We start from the raw sequence: 25,610 nt of genomic DNA, 5'->3' as shown, positions 1-25,610 counted from the left end.
TACAGTTTTGTAATTTTCTTTTTGGTTCCTTTTTCATGTTCCTTTAAGTTATCCCTCTCCTTGTCACCTTTGACTTCTCTCAGCTATTTCCTTCTTCAGTTCCTCCTGCTCTTAGCTTGAAGTTCAGTCTGCTGGAGTGCACCATTGTAAAATCAAAAAGATTTTTGAAAATAATTCTGCGCTAATACCTTAATAATGTCAAATAACAGTTGGAATAATGAGGCTTTCCTCAGCTTCTCGTCTAGCCCGTTCCTCCTGTATTTCTTCCAGTTTTCTTATTTCCATCTCCTTTTCTCTTTCACGAGCATCCATCAACTGTTTCTCCTTCTCCTTGTTAGCCTTCTCCTCTCTCATCAGTCTCTCATACTTCTCCTCTATTTCCTTCATCAGTTTCTCCTGCTCTTTGCGGTTCTGCTCTTCTCTCTCTTTCAGGATTCGTTGTTTCTTCTCTTCTATCGCTCTCTCTGCCTTTTGGAACATTTCGGTGGTGTAGTAGCTTCCTCCATTCTGCACATTTATATTTCTTATCTTATCAAGCAGCTTTCTGACCTGAGAATGATCCTTCACCTCATTATTCAACACGTGGTACTGATTGTTACATTTGGCCACAAGTTCCTGCAGATCTTTGCTGTCTTTCAAGAACTCCTCAATAGGTTTCCCTTTGAGCAGGTCACCATGGGTGAAGAGAATCATGCTGTATTTGTAGGCTTCCTCACCAAAGATTTTCTGAATCTTCTCCATCGTCTTTTTTTCTTCCTCTGTGAATCTGCCCAGTCTGATGACGACCAGGAAGATATGAGGTCCAGGTGAAGCATAAGTAATGCTCTGAGCAATATTTTTAACGGTTTCCTCTTCAATGTTCCTGGTGTCAAACAGGCCCGGAGTGTCGATAACAGCAACCTTTTGTCCATCCACCTCACCATAAACCTTTTCACAGCGTTTAGTCACTCTAGTCTTCCCCACCATCACAATCCTGATCAGCTCATTATTGTTGTAGGCTGTGGGAGGTGTAGGCATGAAGGCTGGAAAAAACCAGAATAAACAATCAATGCTATGTGTATTCATAAAATGTGTTCAATTAGTGTGGACTAATGACTATTACACAGTTTTAAGGTAGATGAGTGTTTCGTCTCTTAGTTGCTGAAGATTCTTAATTCTTTCTTTCTTAAGAACCATACTGGATTATTTGTATTATCTTCATTTTTTTGACTTGATCTTTGATGTTGTCTGAATCATTATGGTTCTAGTACCAAATGACTCATAAACACAACCAACTTATTCTGTATGTATAATGTGTGAGTTTCAGTGTTTATTTCCGTGATGTCAGAGAAAAATGTGGAGATACTGTATATTATGTATGATCTGCATAAAGTTTGGTAGATAAAACTGCTACAAGTGAGTCTAAATATGGAAACTGCAAACTGGCAATTGTAACATAATGACTGGTGGTTTATTGTACTGTAAGATGTTAAATGTGTGTTAAAGACATTTGTAAAAACCTGTGTTCACCTTTATTTTAAAATAGCCATGAAAATGAAACATTGATGAAGTGTTATATACATTTTATATTGTGACTCAAAAAAGAGACAGATTGATTTATTAAACTCAAATCATGAAAACAATAAAAATCTATAGCCCATGCGAGGATTGAATCAACAGTCCTCAGCTGTGCGATGGATTTAATAGGTTAAAGTACAAAAAACAAAAACAAAAAGTCTTAATTCCTGGTGAATGTCCTGTGTGTAGAGCTTCAGTAATAACCAATCACATGAGCTTCACTTATCCCCTTAAAACGCAGCAACAAGTGAAACAGGTGAGAAGAGAGAAAAGAGTTTGCCTTTATGAAAAAAATGTGTAGAAAACTGAAAGGGACAAAACAGTAATATTGGAGACGAAAGAGTGTGTGTGCCTATGCCAAATGAAGCCACGAAAATTGCCCTCCATCTGTGTGTGTGAGAAAAGGTGGTCTGAACAGGTTAAGTGGCTGCATTTTTATAGTGCCTTTATCCAAAGTGCTTTACAATCTTTTTTCTTTTGCTTAGCAATTTAGGGTTCAGTATTGTGCCCGAGGACACTTCAACATGACAGGAGGAGTCGGGGATCGAACTGTCTAATTCTACGTGATGCTGTAATCAATGTAGGTTTGGTCCTTATTGAGCAGGAAAACACTGCTATTAGTATCAGAGCCCTTAAAATAATCCCAAATTCAAAGGTGTGTAGTACAAAAAAGCAATCTTTATTAAATCATTAAATTGATAAATATATAAGCAACTTCATGAGGTAAGGAGGGCTACAAACAATTAGGGGCAACCAGCCCCATAACAATTTTTACCATGGCAAACTATAATACATACTATGGTAAAATTTCTTGCGGGCCATACCTGGACAACCCAGACTTTTAAGAACCTTTACACACAGGGCTAAACTCTAGCTTAAGGCTCACCGGGTCAATTCATCACACTTTTGGACTGCATCGTCATTGATATTAATGAAACATTCAAACAGTCAAACAGTAAGGTAAGAGTACTTTTGCAATTGAATTGTATTATCATTTATCTTCAGATTCATGATTCCACCCATGTTGTATTTCTTTGAGCACACTACCCAGTGGCCTGGGAGCCCATCAAGAAAGTAGTGTATTGTAATTTTGCATGTGCTTGACCATGCACTGATCAGTAACGGCTGTTCAACAACATTGTAAGGAATTAGTGATGTGATGCCACTTCAGATAGGTAATGACATCTCAGCAACAACTCGAAAACCAAAGACCAAATTTTCTGGAGGTGTTGATGACATTATAACCTTTGGTGAAAGTTTTACCCATTTTAAAAAATATTTTTTTTAACAATTCAACTTTCAAGATTATAATCACTCATAACAAATGGGTTTCTTATATGACCAAATCAGCATGCCAAATTTCATTAATATCTATGACAATGTGGTCCAAAAGTGTGATGAATTGACCTGGAATTGGCCTCTTGAACACGGCATGCTGGCACCCTCTGAACAGGAGACACCACAAATGCTCAACCACAGCAACACTGAACATGCACTGCAATCAGACTGCAAATCACAATCATCACTGGCTTAAAGGGAAACGTGAATGTCCCACCTATGGGCTTGCAGTTACCCCTCCCTCATCTGTTGTCTCTCCCCAAACTGTTAAACCCACAAATATGCCTACTGCTAACACACATATATACCTACAGGAGTACATACAACAATATTTTTTGAAACGTATACTTAACTCACACACTCGGCGTGACCCTTCCCTGGGGTCTGAGCTTTAGACACCGTCCAGTTCCCCGGGACACGGCTTTGCTGGACGGCGTGGACAGAATTCAGCTGGCTGTCAGTGCCACACCAGATGGCAGGAAGTAGCACACCGGGGGGGTGGCGGCTACTGCACACTTCTACAGTCCCAGCCTTGACTTTCTACAGGAGACAGCAGACCTCCCTTCCTAACAGAGGAACAGCTAGCCCCCTACTCTGTCTTTATCACCTGTATTCCTAGATTACTCCTTTCTTCAGTAAGCTCCAGGAAAGAGCGGTCGCCAACCAACATCATCAGCACATGTCCAACAATAAGCTCTATGAGACCCTACAATCTGCCTACAGGAAACATCACAGCACAGAGACCGCCCTCATCAAGATCACAAACGACCTCCTCATCGCTGCTGACTCCGGCCATATCAGCCTACTCATCCTCCTCGACCTCTCAGCTGCTTTTGACACGATCTCCCACTCCATTCTCCTCAACCGTCTTTCTGATTTAGGCCTCACTAGTACTGTTCTCGCCTGGTTTCAATCATATCTCACCAACAGAGCACAGTTTGTCTCCATTAGCGGCTCTCGCTCTCCCCCTGCCCCAGTCAACCAGGCGTGCCTCAAGGCTCCGTCCTCGGGCCCATCCTCTTCACCATCTACATGCTCCCCCTTGGTCAGATCATTCGCCATCATGGACTTCATTTCCACTGCTACACCGACGACACTCAGCTCTATCTCAGTAGCACACCATCTACACAGCTCCCCCCCGGTCCCTAATCAACTGCCTACAGGAAATAAAATCATGGATGTCGTCCAATCTACTCAAACTAAACAGCAAGAAAACAGAGCTCATGGTTGTGGTACCTAAGGCGCTGCTCCAGAAGGTTGGGGATTTCATCCTTGAGGTCGATGGTTGCTCCATCTCCCCATCCCCTGAAGTCTGCAACCTGGGCGTCATCCTGGACTCTACCCTCTCCTTCCAGTCACACATCAAATCTGTCACCAAAGCTGCCTTTTTCCACCTTAAGAACATCGCCCGACTCTGGCCATCTCTCTCCAACACCATTGCAGAGACCATGATCCATGGCTTCATATCAAATCGTCTGGACTACTGCAATGGAGTCCTGTTTGGGGTACCCAATAAAACCCTGGACAGGCTCCAATATGTCTAGAACTCAGCTGCGAGGGTTCTTACCCACACCAAACCCTGGCAGCACATCACCACCACTCTCATTTACCTACACTAGCTCCCTGTGAAATACCATATCTCCTACAAAGTCCTCCTCCTCACCTACAAATCCCTCCACTCCCCGGCCCCCCAGTACCTTTCAGACCTCCTCCACCAACACACACCTTCCCGAAGCCTGGACTTGTGGCTGCTCTCCGTCCCCTGCACTAGCCGACGCATTTTTGGAGACAGCGCCTTCAGCATGGCAGTCCCCACCCTCTAGAACTCTCTCCTTTCCAAGATACGAAACACTCCTACCCTGGACTCTTTCAAATCAGCCCTCAAAACCTACCTGTTTGCCCAGGCTTTTGGCCCACAGTTAACCACTTAATTTCTCAGCTGCTTATTTTTAACCTCAGCATAGTTTTCCCTTTTCCCTCTCTGTAAAGCATCCTTGGGTGTTTTGAAAGGCGCTATATAAATCTAATTTATTATTATTATTATTATTATTATTATTATTACTACAATATCCTCTGTCTCAAAAGAGTGCTGAGCCGCAGCAGCAATATGCTTAACCCAATTGTGGTGTCTGCCCAGTCTTTTGTCTGTCTCTCCTGCACTCACAGTCAGTCACACCTGTATTCAGTGCAGTCAGTCAGTGAGTCCATGCTTATCACATCACTGATTAGTGAGTCCCACAGCTCATTCACATCACAATACTTACAAATAAATGTTGTGATCATTATGAACACAGTTGATGCAACAGTTGCACTCCTCAACAGACACCTGCGGGGAGGAAACAGTGAAGTTTTACTGATTAATACGTCAATATGTGAAGAACAAAACAGTCTCGTTGAAAAACTGAAGGCAGATTAAAGACTCAATTTTTAAGGATTCATGACTCAAATTAGATTTGATTTTCAAGGATGTGAAGTTTAATTTGAGCCTTGATCACCTCAAACATCCACTCTGTATCTTTTCAGTGTTAAACTGACTTTGTTCCTGATCACCTGGTTGGTTTTCAGTACCAAAGATCAAAGTTAACCAACATTATCTGCTGCCATCTTCAGCTGCAGTTCATCTGACGGCCGCTAGAGGCTGAAAGCATACTGTGACTATATTGAAGTGAATGGGAATAATCCAAAATTTTAAATATAAAAGCGTGAAAGTAATTTCCACAAGAGGTTCGGCTCTTAATGGCTAATTACAATTTTTAGATGACATTATTTTGTTTGATTACTGTATTTACATAATAATAATAATAACAACAATATCAATAATAATAATAAAAAATAATGATGGTGATGATAATAATAATAATAACAACAACAATAATAATGTGCTTTACATGGTTGAACAAATATTAAAACTTCTGATTCTGATTTAAAAAATCAGACAATTACAAATGATTCAAAATGGAGAAATTGAATAAAATACTTAACAACAATATAAGATTAAAACAACAATAATAATAAAACAGATAAGACTTGAAAGTGATTTAAAAGATGTCACTGATCCAGATCAGATCCTTGAGCAGGTTCGCAGTTTAGAGTTTTTATTATATTACTTTAATGAAAAGTTTCTGTTTAAATCAATTGAAAACCAAAGTCTTACCCTGAATGTAGAGCTGTAAAGATGAAGATGGTATAGATGTAAAACAGAAGGGTCTCCATGGTTAACCCTGAAACATGAACACAAACATGTCAGAGTCAAATAGCCAAACCTCCTGATTAGTGGACGACCCACTCTGAGCCACAGTTGCCCCCAAGGTTTTTATCACAAAATAAAAATAATCCAAAATGAGCACCAAAATTGCACAGCTCCACCTAATCTGCAGAAACACATCAATTTGGTGAGTGAATCACAGTAGAGATGAACAAACTGTTCACATCTGCAACTTTACTGAACTCTCAGCAACAGCTAACAGGACTAGCATACATGGCTTACCATACCAGACTCCAGCTTGCCAAATTTTTTTTCTCCTAGGATTGCAAAGTCATGACCCACCCTACGCTGCCTGTGATTGACTAGTACTCGTTACCTTCGTTGGTTTGGTTGGTTAGGTTTAGGCATGAGGAGTGAGATTGGTTAGGGTTAGGGTAAGAATATCAGGGTAAGCCAATCAGAGGCAGAGTAGGGCGGGTCATGACTTCACCATCTTTTTGCTCCCACTCTGTTTGTTCTCTCCATGATTCTTAGGGCAGTTTCTATGTACTAATCTAATCTCTGGCTCCCATTCTATTTGTTCTCTCCATGATTCTTACAGTAGTTTCTATGTATTAATCTAATCTAATCTACTATCCACAATATTACAGAGCCACCTTCTAGTGAGGGAGTGTAGTGTCTATTACAGTCCATATGTGTTGATTATGTGTCTGTAAACATAACAGCCTGAGCTACACCTCTCCTCCCACGTTGGTGCAAGTGTGCACCTTTGCTGCCCACAAATTTCCAAACAAGTACAGACACCGCGTTTTCCCAGCACTAGAGTTGTGCCTGCATGTAAACAGGGCCCTATTATGCGGAAATAGTCCAGTAAGTAAAAGAAGCATTAAAAAATACAAGTTTTTGCATCATTTTATATTGTGATTTAAAAAAGGGATAAATTGGACTAATAATACCAAGTAATGGTAGGGATCACATGGTTAGTGACATCAGTTATGGTTCAGCTAGTACAGTGTGCTACAGTTGTCTATAAAAGTGATGCAGTCACTGTGTTGCTTTTACAGACACACATGCAGCTGAGATGGACTCTGATACTTTTGATTATCATAGACACTACCCTCCCTCTCCAGTACGTAGCTCTGTAAGACTGTGGATAATGCATAGAAACTGCTGTAAGAATGTACATAAGTAGAGAAGAAGTAGAGAGAGAGCTGGAGGAGGAAAGGCCATGTACACTACCGATGTTAAAGAGGTCCTATTATGCTCATTTCAGCTCTCTAGTTTTATTACTCCACTGGAGTAGCTTTGCATGATTCCCAGCTCAAAAAAGTCCTTATTTATCTTATACTGGCCCTTTATGCAGCCCCTCAGTATACACAGTTTCTCTTTACAGGCCGTTTAGCTACTTTTGCAAACTGCTCACTCAGAAACCTAAACTCAAACTGGTCACTCATGCTAGATGTGAGTTATCTGTTACTGGCTGTCTACCAGCAGCAGCTGTAATAGCAGATCAAGGCGACAAAGTTCCAGGCTCCTTCTATATTGTTAAAGCTGAATCACCTTTACTAGGCCTGGACCTGATTAAAGCGCTCAGTGTCAGCATCATTGGAGGGAAGGTGAACTACATCAAGGAGGACAATGCAAATGGACCCCCTGCTGTCAGACAAAAATCCATAGTGTACAATGTCAATTCTGCTCCACCCCATCAGCTTGGATGTGTGAAAGGTTTCATTCACAAGGTAGCCTACAGGTATATAGCACAGTGCAGCCTGTAAGTCAAAGGTTGAGACGCTTATTACTGAACATACGTAAGGCGGTGTCAGCAGAGCTCAACCGCTTACTCCAAGCAGGCATCATAGAACGTGTGGATGCATCTGAATGCATGAGTCCCCTAGTGGTGGCTTGAAAACATAGAGGAGGGCTGCAGCTGTGTGTTGACCCTCATGAACCCAATAAGAGTGTGGTCATAGACCGTTACCCTGTCCCTCATATGGTGGACTTGTTTGCAGATCTAGCTGGTGTTACACACTACAGCCAGATCAACTTAAGTTCATCTTACCACCAACTACCTCTGTACCCTGAGAGCCACAATCTAACTACTTTCATAACCCATGATGACGTCTTCCGTCCTCTGTCCTCCTTCACACGAGTCCCCTTTGGTCTGGCATCAGCACCATCTGCTTTCAAGAAAATGATGCAGACAATCCTGAAGGATCTGCCTGGAGTACAGAACTACTTGGATGACATAATAAGATGCCAGCCTTCAGATCAACTTTGGCAAAAGTTCTTTCGGACAAACAAACATTCCAGTTTCTGGTACATGTCTGCACTGACTGGTCTGCACCAAAAGACATGGCAGTACTACACTCCTTCCTGGGCTTAACTTCCTGGTTCGGCAAGTTTCTGCCAAAATAGCAACACTCAGTGGGACAATGCCGCAGACAAGAGCATCACTAAACTTAAAACTATACTTCTGAAAAGTCCTGCTCTTGCCATCTATGACCCTTAGCTACATACCTTCATCACTACAGATGCCTCAGACTACTGGTTGGGAGCTGTCCTGACACAGCTGCACTGTGGAGTACTCCACTATGGAAAATAAGGCCCAGGCCTGTGTGTGGCATATACATATAGATAGATATATATATACACATACAGACACACAGACAGAGATTCCTTCCCTCAGTAGATAGATATCAACTGCACTTTTTTAAACACACAGTTATGAAGTGCTTCACATATAGGATACAATACACACAAATACAAATATACATACATACATACATACATATACATATGTCTGATACATAGACAAGAAATAGGCACATGACCAAGATAATCAAAACTAAAGGAAAACAGAGAGTAATTATAAAAAAGCTAACCTATAGAAATGATTTTTCAGCAGCTGCTTAAAACAAACCACAGATTCAGCAGATCTGATGGAATGAGGGAGACTGTTCCAAAGTTAAGGAGCAACAACCCTAAAAGCATGATCACCTCTGGATTTAAAACAGGAATGGGGGTCAGATAAAAGACCAAGATCAGATGATCGGAGTAGCCGACAGCTAGAATAGGGGCTCAACAACTCTGCCATATACTGTATGTAGGGGCCAGGCCATGCAAGGCCTTGTACGTAATCAGAAAAAAAGTCAATTCTATGTTTTACTGGAAGCCAATGAAGGGAGGCAAGACTTGGGGTGATGTAGCACCGATGAATAGTATTTGTTAACGGCCTTGCAGCTGCATTTTGCACCAACTGAAGATGGGCTAGAGAAGACTGAGTAATGCAAGCAGAGGGAGTTACAGTAGTCTAAGCGAGGAAAGTATAAGGTATGCACTAGAAGTTCCATATATTGGCTGATAGTATAGATTTGATTTTTGCAATATTTCTCTGAAAGACTGAATGAGCTTAGTAATATGAGGTTCAAAGTTCAAATATTGGTCAAAAAGGATACCAAACTTCTTAGAGGTGGTCTTGATGTTGCTAGCGTGGGGGCCAATGTAGTGACTGACCTCCTTAGTAAAACAATCAGGGCCGATCACAAGGATCTCAGTTTCGTCAGAATTGAGATCGAGGAAATTTTGAGACATCCACTTTGTAACAGAAGCTAGGCAGTCGTGAAGGGTGATAAGGTTATTGAGGTTATTATGTTTAACCAAGAAGTAAAGCTGCATGTCATCAGCATAGCAATGATAAGAGATACCACAGAGGAGTTAAGCACATGGCCCAGAGGCTTGTGGGAACCCACATAAGAGAGGAGCGGAGGAAGACATGTAATTGTCCATGTGAACATTGAAATGTCTGTCAGACAAGTATGAGGAAAGACATTTGAGTGCAGTACCAGAGACACCAACCAGTTCAGGTGTCTATCAATTAATGGCATGATCAGTGGTGTCAAAGGCAGCCAAGTCAAGTAAAACTAAAATGGTATATTCACCTTCATCTGCACTAATAAGAATGTCGTTAGTTACTTTAAGCAGTTTATAGTGGCCTATAAATAGCTTTATAGGCTACAACAAAAATAACTTACATCTTCACAACACTATGCCACAAGCTGGTCGGGAGTTTACAAAGATTAAAATGTCAAAACATTAAATCACAATTGCTTCTTGTTAATAACAAAAAACTGAGAAAGAGCCTTTAAAGAAAATTACCTTTAAGAAGATTGCTGGGTACTTTATGCTTTGTGGTCTTTCTTCTTAGTTTAGCTCTCAGGAGAACCACCGCTTATGTTTGGCCATCTTAATATGATCTTTTATATTGGTATTTCCACATTTCCTTATTTTGGACTAGTACAATCAAAGTTGTAGATATCTTGAAATACAATTTCTACTAGCGAGAATATTATCTTAGATATCTTTAATTACCATTCTGACTAGTGAAATGTAAATACAGATGGTAGTGTGGTTAAATTAAATGTTAAAACGGCTTGCCATACGCTCGCTTGTTCTCTCTCTCTCTACCGTCATGTCACCTAATGTTACCCTTGCGCAGGGCAAACATGCGCAGAAAGAATATATTTATTCTAATTGGGGAGAAATGATTGGATTAAGCATTTACATGGTTATTAGGCGCTAATATTCTCCTACTGAATTAATTATCAAAGCTTTACACCACCCCTCTCAACCTGATTGAAAATTCCTTCTGATTGGGCTAGATCAGGCCAGTCTCTTTATAAGTGAGGTGGTTACATTAGGCATTTTATTCTAATTAGGCTATTATTCCAATTATTAGTAAAATACTTGGGTCCGTGTAAACGTAGCCATTTATACATCTAGCCTCTGGGCATAAAACTGAAAGAGATGATAATTTTTTCACTTAGTTTTATACATTCTCAATTTAAGAGCATCGTGCCACCATTGATTTATTCCAGTTACCAGTCAAAACATAAGTTTTAGTCCACTAGATAAATTAATATTATGAATAAAGTTATGTAGTGACTTACCTTGTTTTAATATGTTGCTTCTTATTTTTGTTTTAAAGAGAGAAGAGCATATCTGCTGCTGAAGTGAAGAGGTAAACTTCAGTCTATCTGTCACGATGCCTCTTTATATAACTTCATGCAACAAACCACACCCATAAAACACAGTTGACACCAAAGTACCATGTCAGTCTTCCTTTATAAATAAAACAAGATGAATATTTTTCTTGGATATGATGTGTGTTTCACAGACTTGTTTAAATGCTATGTTTATTTGCTACATAAAAGTTTTAATTGTTTTTTGCAATCACAAACACCCAAAAATGACAATGGAAAAATTATGCATTTTCACACACTGACATCTCCGTAAAGACTAATTCAAAGTTAATTATTACATTTAACATTGGTTAACTTTTCTATTTCTTTTTCCAGTAAGTTCTCAAATGTTTTATTTCAACCCTTAAATGATTCTCTGTGATTCATTTTATCTTTATAATCTAGATGGCGTAAGAATCCAGTCCTTCTGCATTTTCAGGATTCCTTTCACACCCACATCACACTGTTGACAACTAGCACAGTGAATTCTAGGTGTGTGTAGTTCATTTATAGATCAGGTCTAGAAGCTTAAGTCACAAAAGGGCAGCCAAGTTAATTCTACCATTTACTGTATTCAGAGAGAATACTAAAGTACTGTAAAACCACTTGAGTAGTACTTATGGTACAAAGATTACTTTAGGCATACTTAGAAATATTGAAATTACAGTATATTATCCATCTATTTTGGGGCACTTCTGGTGACTAGAATTGTACTCACCAGTATTTTGTGGTAGTTGTACTTTTCTCACTTAGTATAGATACGTGCATTTCCTCTTACCTTCTAATTTTTGATTGTTATGCACCACAACACAGAGACAAATTTCCTTGTATGTGCAAACCTTTGTAATAAACCTCTTTTCTTCAGATTTGTGCCTGGTTTATAAAATTTTACATGGTTTGGCCCCTCCTTCACTTTGTAACTTTGTGTACACTTACTTAGTAAGTTCTATTAGATCCTCCAGAATATCCTCCATACATGATTGTGCCATACCATTTCATCACACTGCATTTGGGCAATCAGCTTTCTCTGTGAAAGCCACAACTCACCTAATGGTATGAAGAGCTATAGTTCACTTAATACATTCAAGGCCAAATTAAAAAAATCTACTAAAGACCAATCAGCTGTGTGACCATTGAGTCACACAGCTGAGTTAAGTTTACATAATTTCAAATTGAGATTGTGGGTGTATGTGATGTGCTGTATGTAGCTTTGTATTTTGTATGGTGTGTTCTGTGTGTTTTTTTTTTTTTTTTTTTTTTTTTTTTTGCTTTTTACTGTTTGTTGTTGTGCTGTTGTATGTTTTTTGTCGGGGACTTCAAATGCAAATTAGCTTCAAGCTAACTCTGGTGCAGTGCATCTTTAATGTTTCAAACTGCACTCTGTCCCAGTCAATAAATAAATAAATCACACACACACACACACACACACACACACACACACATATATATATATATATATATATACAGGAGACTGTTTTCAAAAATAATACCAATAATAGTTTTTATTTATCAATTTACTTCATACAAAGAGCACTTTGCCTTTAAAACAGCACCACTTCTCCTCAGTACACCTGTGGACAGTTTTTCCGGGTACTTGGCAGGACAGTTGTTTCAAGCATCTTGGAGAAGTTGCCACAGTTCTTCTGTGGATTTCGGCGTCTCAGCTGCCTCTGCCTCTTCATGTAATCCCAGACTGACTCCATGATGTTGAGATCAGGGCTCTGTGGGGGCAAAACCATCTGTTGCAGGACTCCTTGTTCTTCTTGTTGCTGAAGATAGTTCTTTATGACTCTGGCTGAATGTTTGGGGTTGTTGTCATCCTGCAGAATAAATTTAGGACCGATCAGACACCTCCCTGATGGTATCACATGATATATAAGAATCTAAACACCTAAAGTGCCTAAAACTTTTGCACAGTATTATTTATATATATATGGCTATATGGCTTGTTTATATGGCTCATAACATATGACTCAGTGTGTACAGTATATGGCATGTGAGTATTGTGTTAAGCTATACATGAAAAAATCAGAAACTATCCTTTACATCCTTTATTGAACAATAACGGTTGTCCATATACAGATTCAACATCTGAATTACCTCAGAAAAGGATTCACTATCGGATTTTAATACACAATCATGACATTAATATTCATATCAATTTGGTACAGTAACATCTTTGTTCTTGTCTGTGACACTGCTGAATATGTTTTGGTTATCTTGCACAGTTATAAACACTCATGAGCTAAATGTCATGATTATAAACTGTGACTGAATATTTCAAAGCAGTCACAACAGTCTGCTGCAGTCCAGTATCAGTAAGTCAGAAGTTCGTACTCAAACCAGATCAGTTTTTATGTCATCCCAAATAATGAGGCCAGCTTTTTCTTTATCCAGTTTAATATTGAAAAATTACCCTCAGCTGTCTGTCTGGCTCGCTTCTTGTATGTTTCTTCCAGTTGTTTCATTTTCTGAGCCATTTCTCTTTCACGATCATCCCTAAGCTTATTCTGCCTCTCTGTGTCAGCTTTCTGCTCCCTCATCTGTAGCTCATACCTTTCCTCTATTTCCTTCCTCAGTTCCTCCTGCTCTTTGCGCATTTGCTCTTCTTTCTCTTTAAGGATTCTTTGTTTCTCCTCTTCAATCGCTCTCTCCGCGGCCTGGAACATTTCAGAGGTGTAATGATTTCCTCCATTTTTCTCTGTTATAATTTTGATCTTCTTGAGCAGCTCACTGACCTGAGAATGATCCTTCACCTCATTATTGAACACATGGTACTGGCCATTACATTTGGCAATAAGTTCCTTTAGTTCTTCGCTGTCGTTCAAGAACTCCTCAATAGGTTCCCCTTTGAGTCGGTCACCACCGGTAAAGAGAACCATGCTGTATTTATTGGCTTCCTCACCAAAGATTTTCTGAATCTTCTCCACCGTCTGCTTTTCTTCCTCTGTGTATCTGTCCAGTTTGATGATGATCAAGAAGATATGAGGTCCAGGAGAAGCATAAGAAATGCACTGGACAACATCTTTAACTGTTTTCTCTTCAGTGTTCCTGGTGTCAAACAGGCCCGGAGTGTCAATAACAGCAACCATTTGTCCATCCACCTCACCAAAGGCCTTAGCAACCTTTACTGTCAAAGATTTAGGGGATAAATGTGATTGAAAGGACTGTTTTCCCAGAATGGTGTTTCCTGTGGCGCTCTTCCCAACTCCGGTCTTCCCCACCATCACAATCCTGAGCATTTCATCATCGTATCTGACAGGTTCTGTTGGAATGAAAAAATGAAGAAATATTTAACACTAGGTATTCAACATAGTACAACTACAATATGGGCAGCGCTGACAGTGGGCAGTTGTGGGTCTGAGCTTAAGATGGAAAATCCAGTACATGTTTATCTTTTACTTTAGCTTGTTGTAGGGGTGTAAACAATTACTGTCAAAATAATTTAATAATCCACTTAATCTGACATGCAGAGCAATAATTGTAGCACTTGGGCCCTATTTTAACGTTCTAAAGTGCATGGGGCAAGTGCATTTAGGATGTGTCCAAATCCACTTTTCCTAGTTTAATGGCAGAAAAAATGGTCAAAGCACCAGGCGCATGGTTCAAAGGGGTTGTCCATAGTCCCCTAATTAATGATGGGTGTGTTTTTGGCATAACATGCAATAAACCAATCAGAGTGCCATCTCCAATTCCCTTTAAAAGCCAGGTGCGCTTGCACCTTGGCGGATTGCTATTATAATGGTGCATTTGCCAAGTAGTAAGAAGGAACGCCTCTCTTGAGAGGAAACGGATCTGCTCGTGCGCAAAGTGAAAGCGCATGATCCATTACAAGCACACTGGCCCCTGCTGCTTCTGAACCCTCCAGTGGTCAGCCCCAGACCACCAGTTTAAGATCCAGTTCATTAATTTGTTGCAAATTTCTTTTCGTTTGTTTTTTGAAAAGGTTTATTTTTTTTAATCATAGCTTTGGTTTCCTTAAAATCGTTTTGTTCAGTGGAGTAACAGGTTAAATCAGTGGGGTTTTATTTGCTGAAAGTATGGAAACCTGATTATTGTAATCTCAAAAATGTTAAAGAATATTTGTCAAATATTGTTAGTCAGTAATTTTAATCATGTAAAGAATCATCAACACAGTTATCAGGACTTGATCAGCTCTCCAAGGTTCTGATCCTGCTGCTGGCAGCAGCTAGAAGCTGTCCAGAGGTCTTTCTTTCGTTAGTTTAATCACTGTTTTCACCTTATTTATTTCCTCATGTGTTCCTCATGTCATCATGTATTGGTGCAGCAGGAAAATCGATCTGTGTCTGAGCCGTTGTTGTCCGTCTGTTTAAATACGTCAGTGTATTGCCACGATTTGGTCAAATAATTAGACAATTTCATCTGTCGTTACTGTGATTAGTTAATTCTGATAAATATTATGACCAAGCATTATGACATGTATTTTTTAAAATATGTTGATGTACACAATAATAATCTTTCACATTGTAATCCTTTTATTTGTAATCTTTTGCATGTTTGTGCTCTGTATTAAACGATCCCCCTCCTCTCTCTGAGACGGTCATTTTTGAATGAGGCCATTCTGTGTACCATTATAATACAGTTAACAAGTCAAAAGACAGAGCAAGAGCACAATACCCTACTCAGTTTACTGACATGCATCCATCAGAAGTTTGAGTATGCCTGTTTAAAACTATTTTTTCCATAAAATTACCCTAAACTGTATACATTTGATTTTTCTAATGTGTCTTGTACCTGCAGGTTGCTCTGAAGTAGTGGGCTTCTGTACTACTGTGGCACCAATGTTACACTCTCCACCTTCAAAAAGAAAAAAAAAACAATATCACAGCACACCATATCTTTTAACGTACCATTATAATACAGTTGACAACTCTCTCCACCCATTCAAAGAACAAAGTAAGAGCACAATACCCTACATACACTAATAAATGCTTTCAGAGTCGATCGGTGAAGACTGCAATCTTCACCTCTTTTGAACTGCAGTTAAACAATGTTGGTCTTTCTAATCCGTTTCATTGTATTTTAATTTACCGACCCCCTGGTTTTAACAGTTCTTTTATAACTGAATTCAGTGATTTTTTATCCTCCATCATAATGTTGGACAAAGTTCTTATGGTTGGTGATTTTAATATTCATGTGGATGATGTCACTTGTAGCTTTGCTGCTGATTTCCTTAACGTCACTGAGTCTTTCAATTTTATTCAACATGTGTCTGGGCCCACACACATTAATGGGCATACCCTGGACCTTGTTTTTACACATGGTTTATCTACTGATTGTTCTGAGGTGCTGCCTATTACCGACCATAGTTGTGTTTTGTTCAACCTGTCTTTTAAACTAGATTCTCTGCCCAGTAAAAGTTTGAAATGCTCTCGCATCTTAAATCACCTCACTGTTGGACAGTTTTCTGCAGCTTTTAACCCAAGAGCAGTATTGTTTCCTCAAGCAGACACAGATTGTCTAGTCTAATCTTTTAACTCTCATTGCTCCACGATCTTGGACAAAGTGGCTCTTTATAAATGGCGACCTGTTCCATCCATAAATTCATCTCCCTGGTTAAATGACACCATTCGTTGCTTCTGGCGTAGATGTCGGAGGGCAGAGCGACAGTGAAAATCCACTAAGCTCAATGCTCACCTTCTTCACTTCAAAGATCTTTTAACCGAGCTAAACAACTTGATTAAAGATGTGAGGGCTTCTTATTTTTCCAACCTTATCTCCACCAGTAAGCGAACCCAAAAGTCCTGTTTGATACTATTAACAACATCGTCACTCCGGCACCTCCGGATGTGCCTGTCTGGTCAAATAAGGACTGCAGCAATTTTCTTTCCTTCTTTGTTGATAAAATTAGAGATGTCAAAGCTAGCATTATCCCCTCATCTCTTCCCCTCTCCACTCATGCTTTTCGGCCATCAATTTTGGACAGCTTCTCTCCTATTTCCATGCAAGAACTCCCCGATCTGGTGAGTGGTATGAGATCCTCCTCCTTCCCTGTTGACATTTTACCCACCTCTGCTCTGGACTGGTTCTCCTTCTAACTCGCAGTTAGGAGTTTTTCTGTGTCTCTTGGTCTTTACACATCCAAAAGTGCTTCTCTTTCCTGTAGTGTGCCGCAAAGTTCCGTTTTGGGTCCTATTCTCTTTGCTTTATATATGCTCCCCCTAGGTCAGGTTATCAGCAAATTTAGTGATGTTTCCTATCATTGTTACGCTGACGATATTCAGCTCTATGTATCTTTTAAGCCTGATAACCCCGATAAACTGTCTGTGCTGCACAACTGTCTGACTGCTATTAAGGACTGGATGTCAAACAACTTTCTACAGCTTAATACTGACAAGACAGAGGTTCTCATTAATGCTTCTGACAGTATAGCTCCCAAGGTAGCTAAGAGTATTGGGTCCCTTTCATCAGCTGTTAGGTCAAACTTAAGAAATCTTGGTGTCATATTTGACCAGGCTATGCATTTTGATCAACATGTTAAATCATTGACCCGTACATGTTTTTTCCATTCATTTTAAGGTTCTTGCTATTACATATAGAGCCCTGCATGGACAGGCTCCTGAGTACATCATGGACCTTATCCATCCCTAAGTCGCCAGTAAGTCATTTAAGTCATCCAACCAGGACCTACTGGCTGTCCCTTGCTCACAGCTGAAAACTAAAGGTGATCGTGCCTATGGAACTCTCTTCCTGTACAAATACGGTCAGCAGTCTCTATAGAAGTTTTTAAAAAACTATTGAAGACCCATCTTTTTAAATTGGCTTTTGTGTCTTCTTGAGTTGTCTGATTGGTGTGTGTGATGTGTAATGACCACTTGTCCATGTGTTTCTACTTGTGGTACCTTTTTTTTTAAATTTTAACTTGTGGCATATGTTCTTATTATATGTATGTTTTTATGGTCTTATTTTCAACTCTTATTCTTGTGAAGCACTTTGTGAATTTCATTTCTGTGAAAAGTGCTATACTAAATAACGTATTATTATTATTATTATTATTATTATTATTATTATTATTATTATTACCCATCAAAGGTTAAAATAGCCCTTTAACCATAACAAACATTAAATAACATTTAACATATTGTCTCAGAGGGTCTGGAGGTCTCCCTCTAGGAACATTTTACTTGATTATCTGCATTCTGGTGAATTTTAGTGCATATGAATAACAAACTAATGAGCCAACAACTGCTTAGTACAATGTACTGTCATGAACCTCAAATAAAACCAAAGGTGCATATCATTATGGAGGGAGATGACACAAAGACTAACTTTTAACCAATATTTATTAAATAATAAATAACTAAATAAACTAATAACTAAAACAACTAATATACTAACAAAATAGAAAATGTCTTGTACCTGCGGGTTGTTCTAAGGTAGTGGGCTTCTGTACTACTGTGGCACCAATGCTACACTCTCCACCTTCAAAAAGAAAAAAAGCAACAGCACACCATAATCATAATACAGTACCATCATAATACAGTTAACAACTCTCTCCACCTAGTCAAAGAACAGAGCAAGAGCACAATACCCTACTCAGTTTACTGATATGCACCCATCAGAAGTTTGAGTATGCCTGTTTAAAACTATTGTTTCCATAAAATTACCCTAAACTGTATACATTTGATTTTTCTAACATGTTTTGTACCTGCAGGTTGCTCTGAAGTCGTGGGCTTCTGTACCACTGTGGCACCAATGTTACACTCTTCACCTTCAAAAAGAAAAAAAAAACCAATAGCACAGCACACCATATCTTTTAACGTACCATTATAATACAGTTAACAACTCTCTCCACCCATTCAAAGAACTGAGCAAGAGCACAATACCCTCCTCAGTTTACTGATATACACTAACAGCAACCTATCAAAGGTTAAAATAGCTCTTTAACCAACACAAACATTAAATAACAGATTTTTAAGTTTCAACAAATTACAGTAGCCTGAATAATGTGACAGATGATGTTGTGTTGTCTGAATAATTTTAAATTACGAGCTCAAAGTATGAACCCACTGACTAAGATTTTATTATTTTATTATTGATCGTCCAGGTTCTTGGCAGATGATGCAGCGGTAACATTAGCCACGTTAGCTAGCTAGCAAATGTTAGCTAGCTAGCATGTTTATTTGCCTTTCTTTTTTTCTTTCTTTCCCTATATATATATATATATATATGATTGATTTGAATATTTTGAGCCAAGTTCTAATTGGTAGTTCAGTGTTTATTAATCTCTTGATGGCATAGAAAGCCCTTTTTGCTTTGTCTTTTAGTTCATTCATAGCTAAGCTAAAATTTCCTGTGTTTGAAATTTTTAGTCCTTAAAATGTGTAATCATTTGTTTATTCGACAGAGTGATGTTTCTCTCTCTCTACTTGTACCATGCCTGGCTGGCACAGCGCACAGGGCAGCATTGCGTTCAGAGTAAAAAAAACAAACAAAACAAAACATCTGCGGCTTGTGGTGGGCCTGCTGAGCCATTTAGCAGGCCAGGCCACTGGGAAAACTCCCGGTGCCCCCGATTGCCAGTCTGGGCCTGTACATGAGTGTTTCATCCCTTAGTTGCTGAAGATTCTTAATTCTTTATCTCATCTTCATTTTTAATTATATGGTTTCTGTCTTGTAAAAATGGCCCAAAGTTATTGTTTAAGGAGAATTCTAAGAACCATAGTAGATTATTTGTAATATTTTAATATTTTGACTTGATCTTTGATGTCTAAATATGGCTAAATTGTGGTTCACAACTGCAAACTGGCTGTTTTAACATAATGACTGTTGTACTGTAAGATGTGAAATGTGTATTAAGACATTTGTAAAAACCTGTGTTCACCTTTATGTTAAAACAGCCCTGAAAATGAAACATTAAGTATTATATTTTATAAATGACATTTCTTTTTTATGAAAACAATAAAAATCCATAACCCATGCAAGGATTGAATCAATAGCCTTCAGCTGTGCAATGGACTCAATAGGTTAAAGTACATAGAACAAAAAAACGTCTTTTGGCTCTATATCCCTGATTTTGCACAGCCAGGCACAGGGTGAAAGAAAGACATTATTAGTGGGAGGTACACAGAGTCAGCAGGTGGAGCTTCAGTAATGACCAATCACATGGGCTCCTCTTATCCCCTTTAAACCTATCAAATGGTGAAACAGGTGAAAGACAGAAAAGAGTTAACCTCTGTCAAACACCTGAATTTCTAAAATACAAATTCAGGACAACCCAAACATTAATATACATCAGTCCAAAATATGGTGACAATGTTAGAATGAAAATAAAGCTGATATGTTCTCATGTGTGCTGCCGCCTATTTTGTGCAAACAATTAATAGCCTATTAACATTTACCAACATTATCACCTGCCGTCTTCAGCTGCAGTTCCTCTGACGGCCACTAGAGGCCAAAAGCAAACTGTGAATGTATTGAAGTGAATGGGAAAAACCCAAAACCTCTTTCTGTAAACATAAAATTGTGCCTCTTGCGGAAAAATAATTTTAATAATAATTTTAAAATACTACTACTACTACTACTAATGTTAACAACAATGATAACAATAACAATACTAATAAAAATAATAATAATGGTGATAATAACAATAATAATTATGTGCTTTACATGGTTGCATCTTCAGGACTGCAATAAAATCAGACAATTACAATTATACAAAATGGAGAAATTAAATAAAATACCCATCAATAATATAAGATGAAAACAATTTCAAAAATCCAATAATAATAACACAGGTAAGACTTGAGAAGTGTTTTAAAAGATGTCACTGATTTGCAGCCTCAGATCCTCAAGCAGGCTTACAGTTGACAGTTGTTATAAGTTTAATGAAAAGTGCCCGTTCAAATCGATAGAAAACCAGAGTTTTACCTTGAGAGTGTGGAGCCGTAAAGATGAAGATGGTGAAGATGAAAAGCAGAAGGGTCTCCATGGTTAACCCTGAAACATGAACACAAACATGTCAGAGACAAACTGCCAAACCTTCTGATTAGTGGACGACCCGCTCTGAGCCAGTCGCCCCCTAGGTTTTTTATCACAAACACAGTTTCATTCCAAAATGAGCACCAAAATTGCACTGTGCACCTAATTTGCATAAACACAACTATTGTGTTGGTTAGTGAATCACAGGAGATGAACAAACTGTTGATCAACTTACGTGAACTCTCAACAACAGCTAACATCACTAGCATACATGCCTTTGCGTACCAGACTCTCCGTCTCGCCCATTTTGTTTCCTAGGATGGTGAAATCATAACCCTAGTACTCGTTGGTTGGGTTGGTTAGGTTTAGGCATAACGAATGAGATTGGTGAGGATTAGGGTAAGAATATCAGGGTAAGCCAGTCAGAGGCAGAGTAGGATGGGTCATGACTTCGCCATCCTATCCGGCTCCCGCTCTACTTGTTCTCACGGCAGTTTCTATGCACTATCCACAGTTTTACAGAGCCACCTACTGGTTAGGGACTGTACTATCAATGACAGTCCAAAGTATCAGAGTCCATATGTGTTGTTTATGTATCTGTAAACACAGCAACAACCTCAGCTGGCCCTCTTCTCTTATGCCGGCACAAGTGCGTACCTTTGGTGCCCGGAAATCTCCCAACAGGCACAGACGCACAAAAAATAGACTTGTGCCTGAAGAACATTGCATAAAGACTGTGTTTCGCCCAGCACTGGCATTGTGCTGGCAGGTAAACAAGGACCCATTACATGGAAATAACTCTGTATATCAAAGAAACACTGAAGGATTTTTTATATTGTGACTCAAAAAAAGGCATAGATTGGTCAAATAACACCAGGTTGCGGTAGGGATCATGTGTTTAGTGACATCAGTTATGGTTCAGTTAGTACAGTGCTACAGTTGTCGGTAAATGTGATGCAGTCAGTGTGTTGTGTTTACAGAGACATATGCAACTGAGATTGACTCTGATACTTCGGACTGTCATAGACACTACGCTCCCTCACCAGTAGGTGGCTCTGTAAGACTGTGGATAGTGCATAGAAGCTGCAAGAATCATAGATGTATAAAGAGAGTTGGGTATAGAATCGGAGGCGGGGCCCCGTTCATTCCAAGCAGGTAGCTCCCAATCTGAAAAGTGAAGCTAATGCAGAAGTGCCTTAAACCTGCGTTCTCTCTAATGGCCTCTAATGGAGAAAATGACCCTACTTCTCACTTGACCTCAGTAAACACTTTCTTAATGAGTTTAGTATCAAGTCTTCTTCAATACAGCATGATGTTCATTTTGTAAATTATGGCTGCATTTAGAGTAAAATAGACGATAAAGCAGGGTATACTTTAAGGCGTGACTACGTTGTGATTGACAAGTCATTACCACTGCAACAATTTTGATTACATAATGTAACCTGTTCAGGCCGGGACTCACCATGACAGAGGAAGTTGCTATAACTTTATTGTACATGCTCCAGTCTGCACCAAACTCTGCATGTTTGATAAGAGTCCCGGCCTGAACAGGTGTACATGACAATATTCCATTAGTGATGCAAACTGGCTGAATAGCGCCCCCTATGAAATTTCAGCAAAGCAGCCCCAGCAGCAGGCAAAATAGTGGACAAAGGAAGTGATGACATCTCCTTCTTGCCTTGTCTGAAAACAGCTTGGGTCTGAAGACATCTACATGCCCCTGACAGAATCCCTTCGATTGCGCTGCAGCCTGACGTGCGTGGAGGCGTGAGGGCCAGTTCAACGCTGCTTGCAGCTTTAACTTTTTCACTGATTTCTATACATTCTCAATTTAAAATAGCATCTCCGATATCAGTCAAAATATAATGAGTTTTAGTCCACTAGACAAATTAATATTATGAAAACAGTTATGTATTCACTTACCTTGTTTAATATGTTGCTGCTTATTTTTGTTTAAAAGAGAGAAGAGCAGATCAGGTCAAGAGCAAGAGCAGTGGTAAACTTCAGTCTATCTGCCACTACGCAGCTTTATATCACTTCATGCAGCAAACCACACCCATAAAACACTGTTGACACCAAAGTACAGTCATTCTTCCTTTATAAATGAAACAAGAGGAATAATAATGTCCCACTATAACCACCATGATATGATGTGTGTTTCAGACTTGTTTAAATGTTACATAAATGTTTTAATTGTTTTTTGCGATCACAAACACCCACAAATGACAATGGAAAATGATGCATTTGAACTTCGTTGTACATGGTTCAAATATTTTTTAGACTGGTAAAGGTGGAGTGAGGGGAGGAATTATAATGTGGAAGTAGTGATTGGTACTTAAAATACCATGTTTAAATTTTGCACAGCGGTAACTATATTTCCTTGAATTATCTGTGTGGCTGTGAGTCAGACTATCGGCTCTGTGAAACTGAAATAATCTAAAAGGAATTCAATCACACTCAACAAAGAGGCATTCAGCAGTGAACACAGATGGAAATTTACTAAACCATACCCACATCATACTGTTGACAACTAGCACAGTGAGATCTAGGTGTGTGTATATATATATATGTTTGTTTATAGATCAGATCTAAAAGCCAGAGTCACAAACGGTCACCCAAGTTAATTCTACCATTTGCTGTATTCAGAGGTAGAATACTGATGTATTGTAAAACCACTTGAGTAGTACTCATGGTGCAAAGATTACTTCAGGTGCACTTAAAAATATTGAAATTACAGTATATTATCCATCTATTTTGGTATTGTAAGTATTTTTTTACCTGTAGTATGTAGTATCAATATTTTAACATTTGTGAATTCTAAACAAAATAAAAATAGCAGTATATACAATTGTATATACAATTGGGTCAAAGTGTACCTTTTTACTTTTACCTCAAGAATATTAATATACTGCAATGCTGTATTCTGAAGTACATGGTCGACCAAAAAATGATTCAGAAATCTGTGTTCATAGATTCCTAAACAGTGAGTGTGTAAATGTTCAAATTCAATTGTTTTTTGGATAATTATAACCTTTGTCAAAATGACAAGTTGAAGCTATGTGTCATCATATAATAGTCCCAGTATGGCAGCATCAATTGCAGAGTATTTGTAGTATGTGGTAATGGGTGAAGGGTTGATGCAGTCGTTTGCCTTCATGACTTGTGATATGATGGCTTGAGATTTTCCACTTTTTAGTGTTTTAGAGCATTTTGCCCTACTGTATTTGAGCTGACACTCTCCTCTTAACTGGTTAACTTTACAAATTTCTTTTCCCATTATTATATCCAATTATTTTCCTTTTTCAACCCTTAAATGGCACAGTCTGATTCACACACATGATTTTATCATTTTATCTTTAGCACAGCTTGAATATCCAGTTCTCCTGGATGTTCAGAGCTCACTCAGATAAACAATCCACCCTGTTCACTTCCCCCATCTGCATTTACAAGAAATGGCACACGTTATTTTAATTGCCAATGTGTACATATAGGGTGCAGCCGGCCTCATCAACAAGGCCAAAGACCCAGGGGTGGACTTTACCATTAGGCGAAGTAGACAAATGCCTGGTGACCCTTACTAATAAAGGCCCCAAACAGCCATAGATTTATTATGATATTTATGAAACTGTGGTGGCAGTTTCTGTAATAAAAGACTCACCAAACCAGAGAATGTCTGTCTGGGTTTAATATCACACTTGAAAGTGGGTACAGTACCAACAACAGATACAGATCTGAACAGTCAATCTCAACAGATAGGTACAGTTGACTTCCTCTTCAGTCTCTACACACACTGTTCACTATTGTTCTCTCAACAGACAGGAGCTGCTGGCTCCTGTTATCTCTGCAAAGTAGTTTTCACCATACACAAGATCACAGAACATCACCAAAGTATAAGTGTAAGTAGCAAAGTATCAGAATAAGTATAACATATTGTAAGTATACATATTGCATTTTTCCATTAAGAAACATAAAATTATGTCACTATTTTAACTCATAAACCCTAAAACCCTAAAATTACTTACAAAAGGCTCCCAAAGGACTTTTTAAAAGATGTTGTCAATGTAGGTGTCACAACCCAGCTCAAGGCTGGATAAAGGAGGGGAGACCACACATGAGCTGTAACTAAAATGAATTTATTGTGTATAACTAAAGAGTTAAATGAAACTAAACACAACCAAAAACCAACATGATGGAAACCATATCCAGCAGTATATAAAACAGCTAAAATGAGAGTTATAATACTTATTCACTTTTAGCTAAGTACATTTTTGAATGCAGGACTTTTCAACAGACTATGTTTAGTGTGGTATTAATAATTTAAAGTTTTGAGTACTTCACCTACCATCGTAATGACTGAGTTTACCTATAGGGCCATCACACCTTATATTAACATAAAATCTTATAATCTTTATAATCTTTATAATCTGTGAACTCATCACATCTAACATGTAGTGTTACATTAACACAATTATTTATATTCTTTGTATTATTACATTTGCACATTACATATACTGTTTATACTGTGAACATTTGAATATTTCAGGTCAATA

The 25,610-nt window shown here is 38.7% G+C and overlaps 1 protein-coding gene across 3 annotated transcripts; it reads right to left on the bottom strand.

Moving 5' to 3' along the window:
* Positions 1-12,961: 12,961 nt before the first annotated feature.
* LOC121909497 (GTPase IMAP family member 9-like) lies at positions 12,962-24,555 on the bottom strand. Of its 3 annotated transcripts, none has more exons than XM_042430065.1 (6): positions 22,984-24,555; positions 21,010-21,078; positions 18,788-18,850; positions 18,499-18,561; positions 15,874-15,936; positions 12,962-14,383 (listed from the first exon to the last, which is right to left on the bottom strand). In XM_042430065.1, exons 2-6 carry the CDS (start codon positions 21,068-21,070, stop codon positions 13,473-13,475), a joined length of 1,161 nt encoding a protein of 386 aa, XP_042285999.1. In that variant the 5' UTR covers positions 21,071-21,078; positions 22,984-24,555; the 3' UTR covers positions 12,962-13,472. The 3 variants fall into 3 exon arrangements, with proteins under 3 accessions (XP_042285999.1, XP_042285998.1, XP_042286001.1); XM_042430064.1 differs by lacking the exon at positions 22,984-24,555 and adding an exon at positions 21,296-21,509; XM_042430067.1 differs by lacking the exon at positions 22,984-24,555 and adding an exon at positions 21,223-21,284.
* Between the last annotated feature and the right edge of the window lie 1,055 nt (positions 24,556-25,610).

This window comes from Thunnus maccoyii, chromosome 12, assembly GCF_910596095.1.
Source record: "Thunnus maccoyii chromosome 12, fThuMac1.1, whole genome shotgun sequence".
NCBI classification, from domain to species: Eukaryota; Metazoa; Chordata; class Actinopteri; order Scombriformes; family Scombridae; genus Thunnus; species Thunnus maccoyii.
The sequence above is the reverse complement of the archived record's forward strand: the minus strand, read 5'-3'. Positions and strand labels throughout refer to the sequence as shown.

Excerpts from the sequence above, each read along its gene's own strand:
- LOC121909497 (XM_042430064.1), bottom strand. The coding sequence starts at position 21,329 with ATGCTAGTGATGTTAGCTGTTGTTGAGAGTTCAC. Across the intron at positions 18,851-21,009 it reads TACGGCTCCACACTCTCAAG|GTGAAGAGTGTAACATTGGT; the intron begins GTAAAACTCTGG and ends TTCTTTTTGAAG. Across the intron at positions 14,384-15,873 it reads TACTTCAGAGCAACCTGCAG|AACCTGTCAGATACGATGAT; the intron begins GTACAAGACACA and ends TCATTCCAACAG.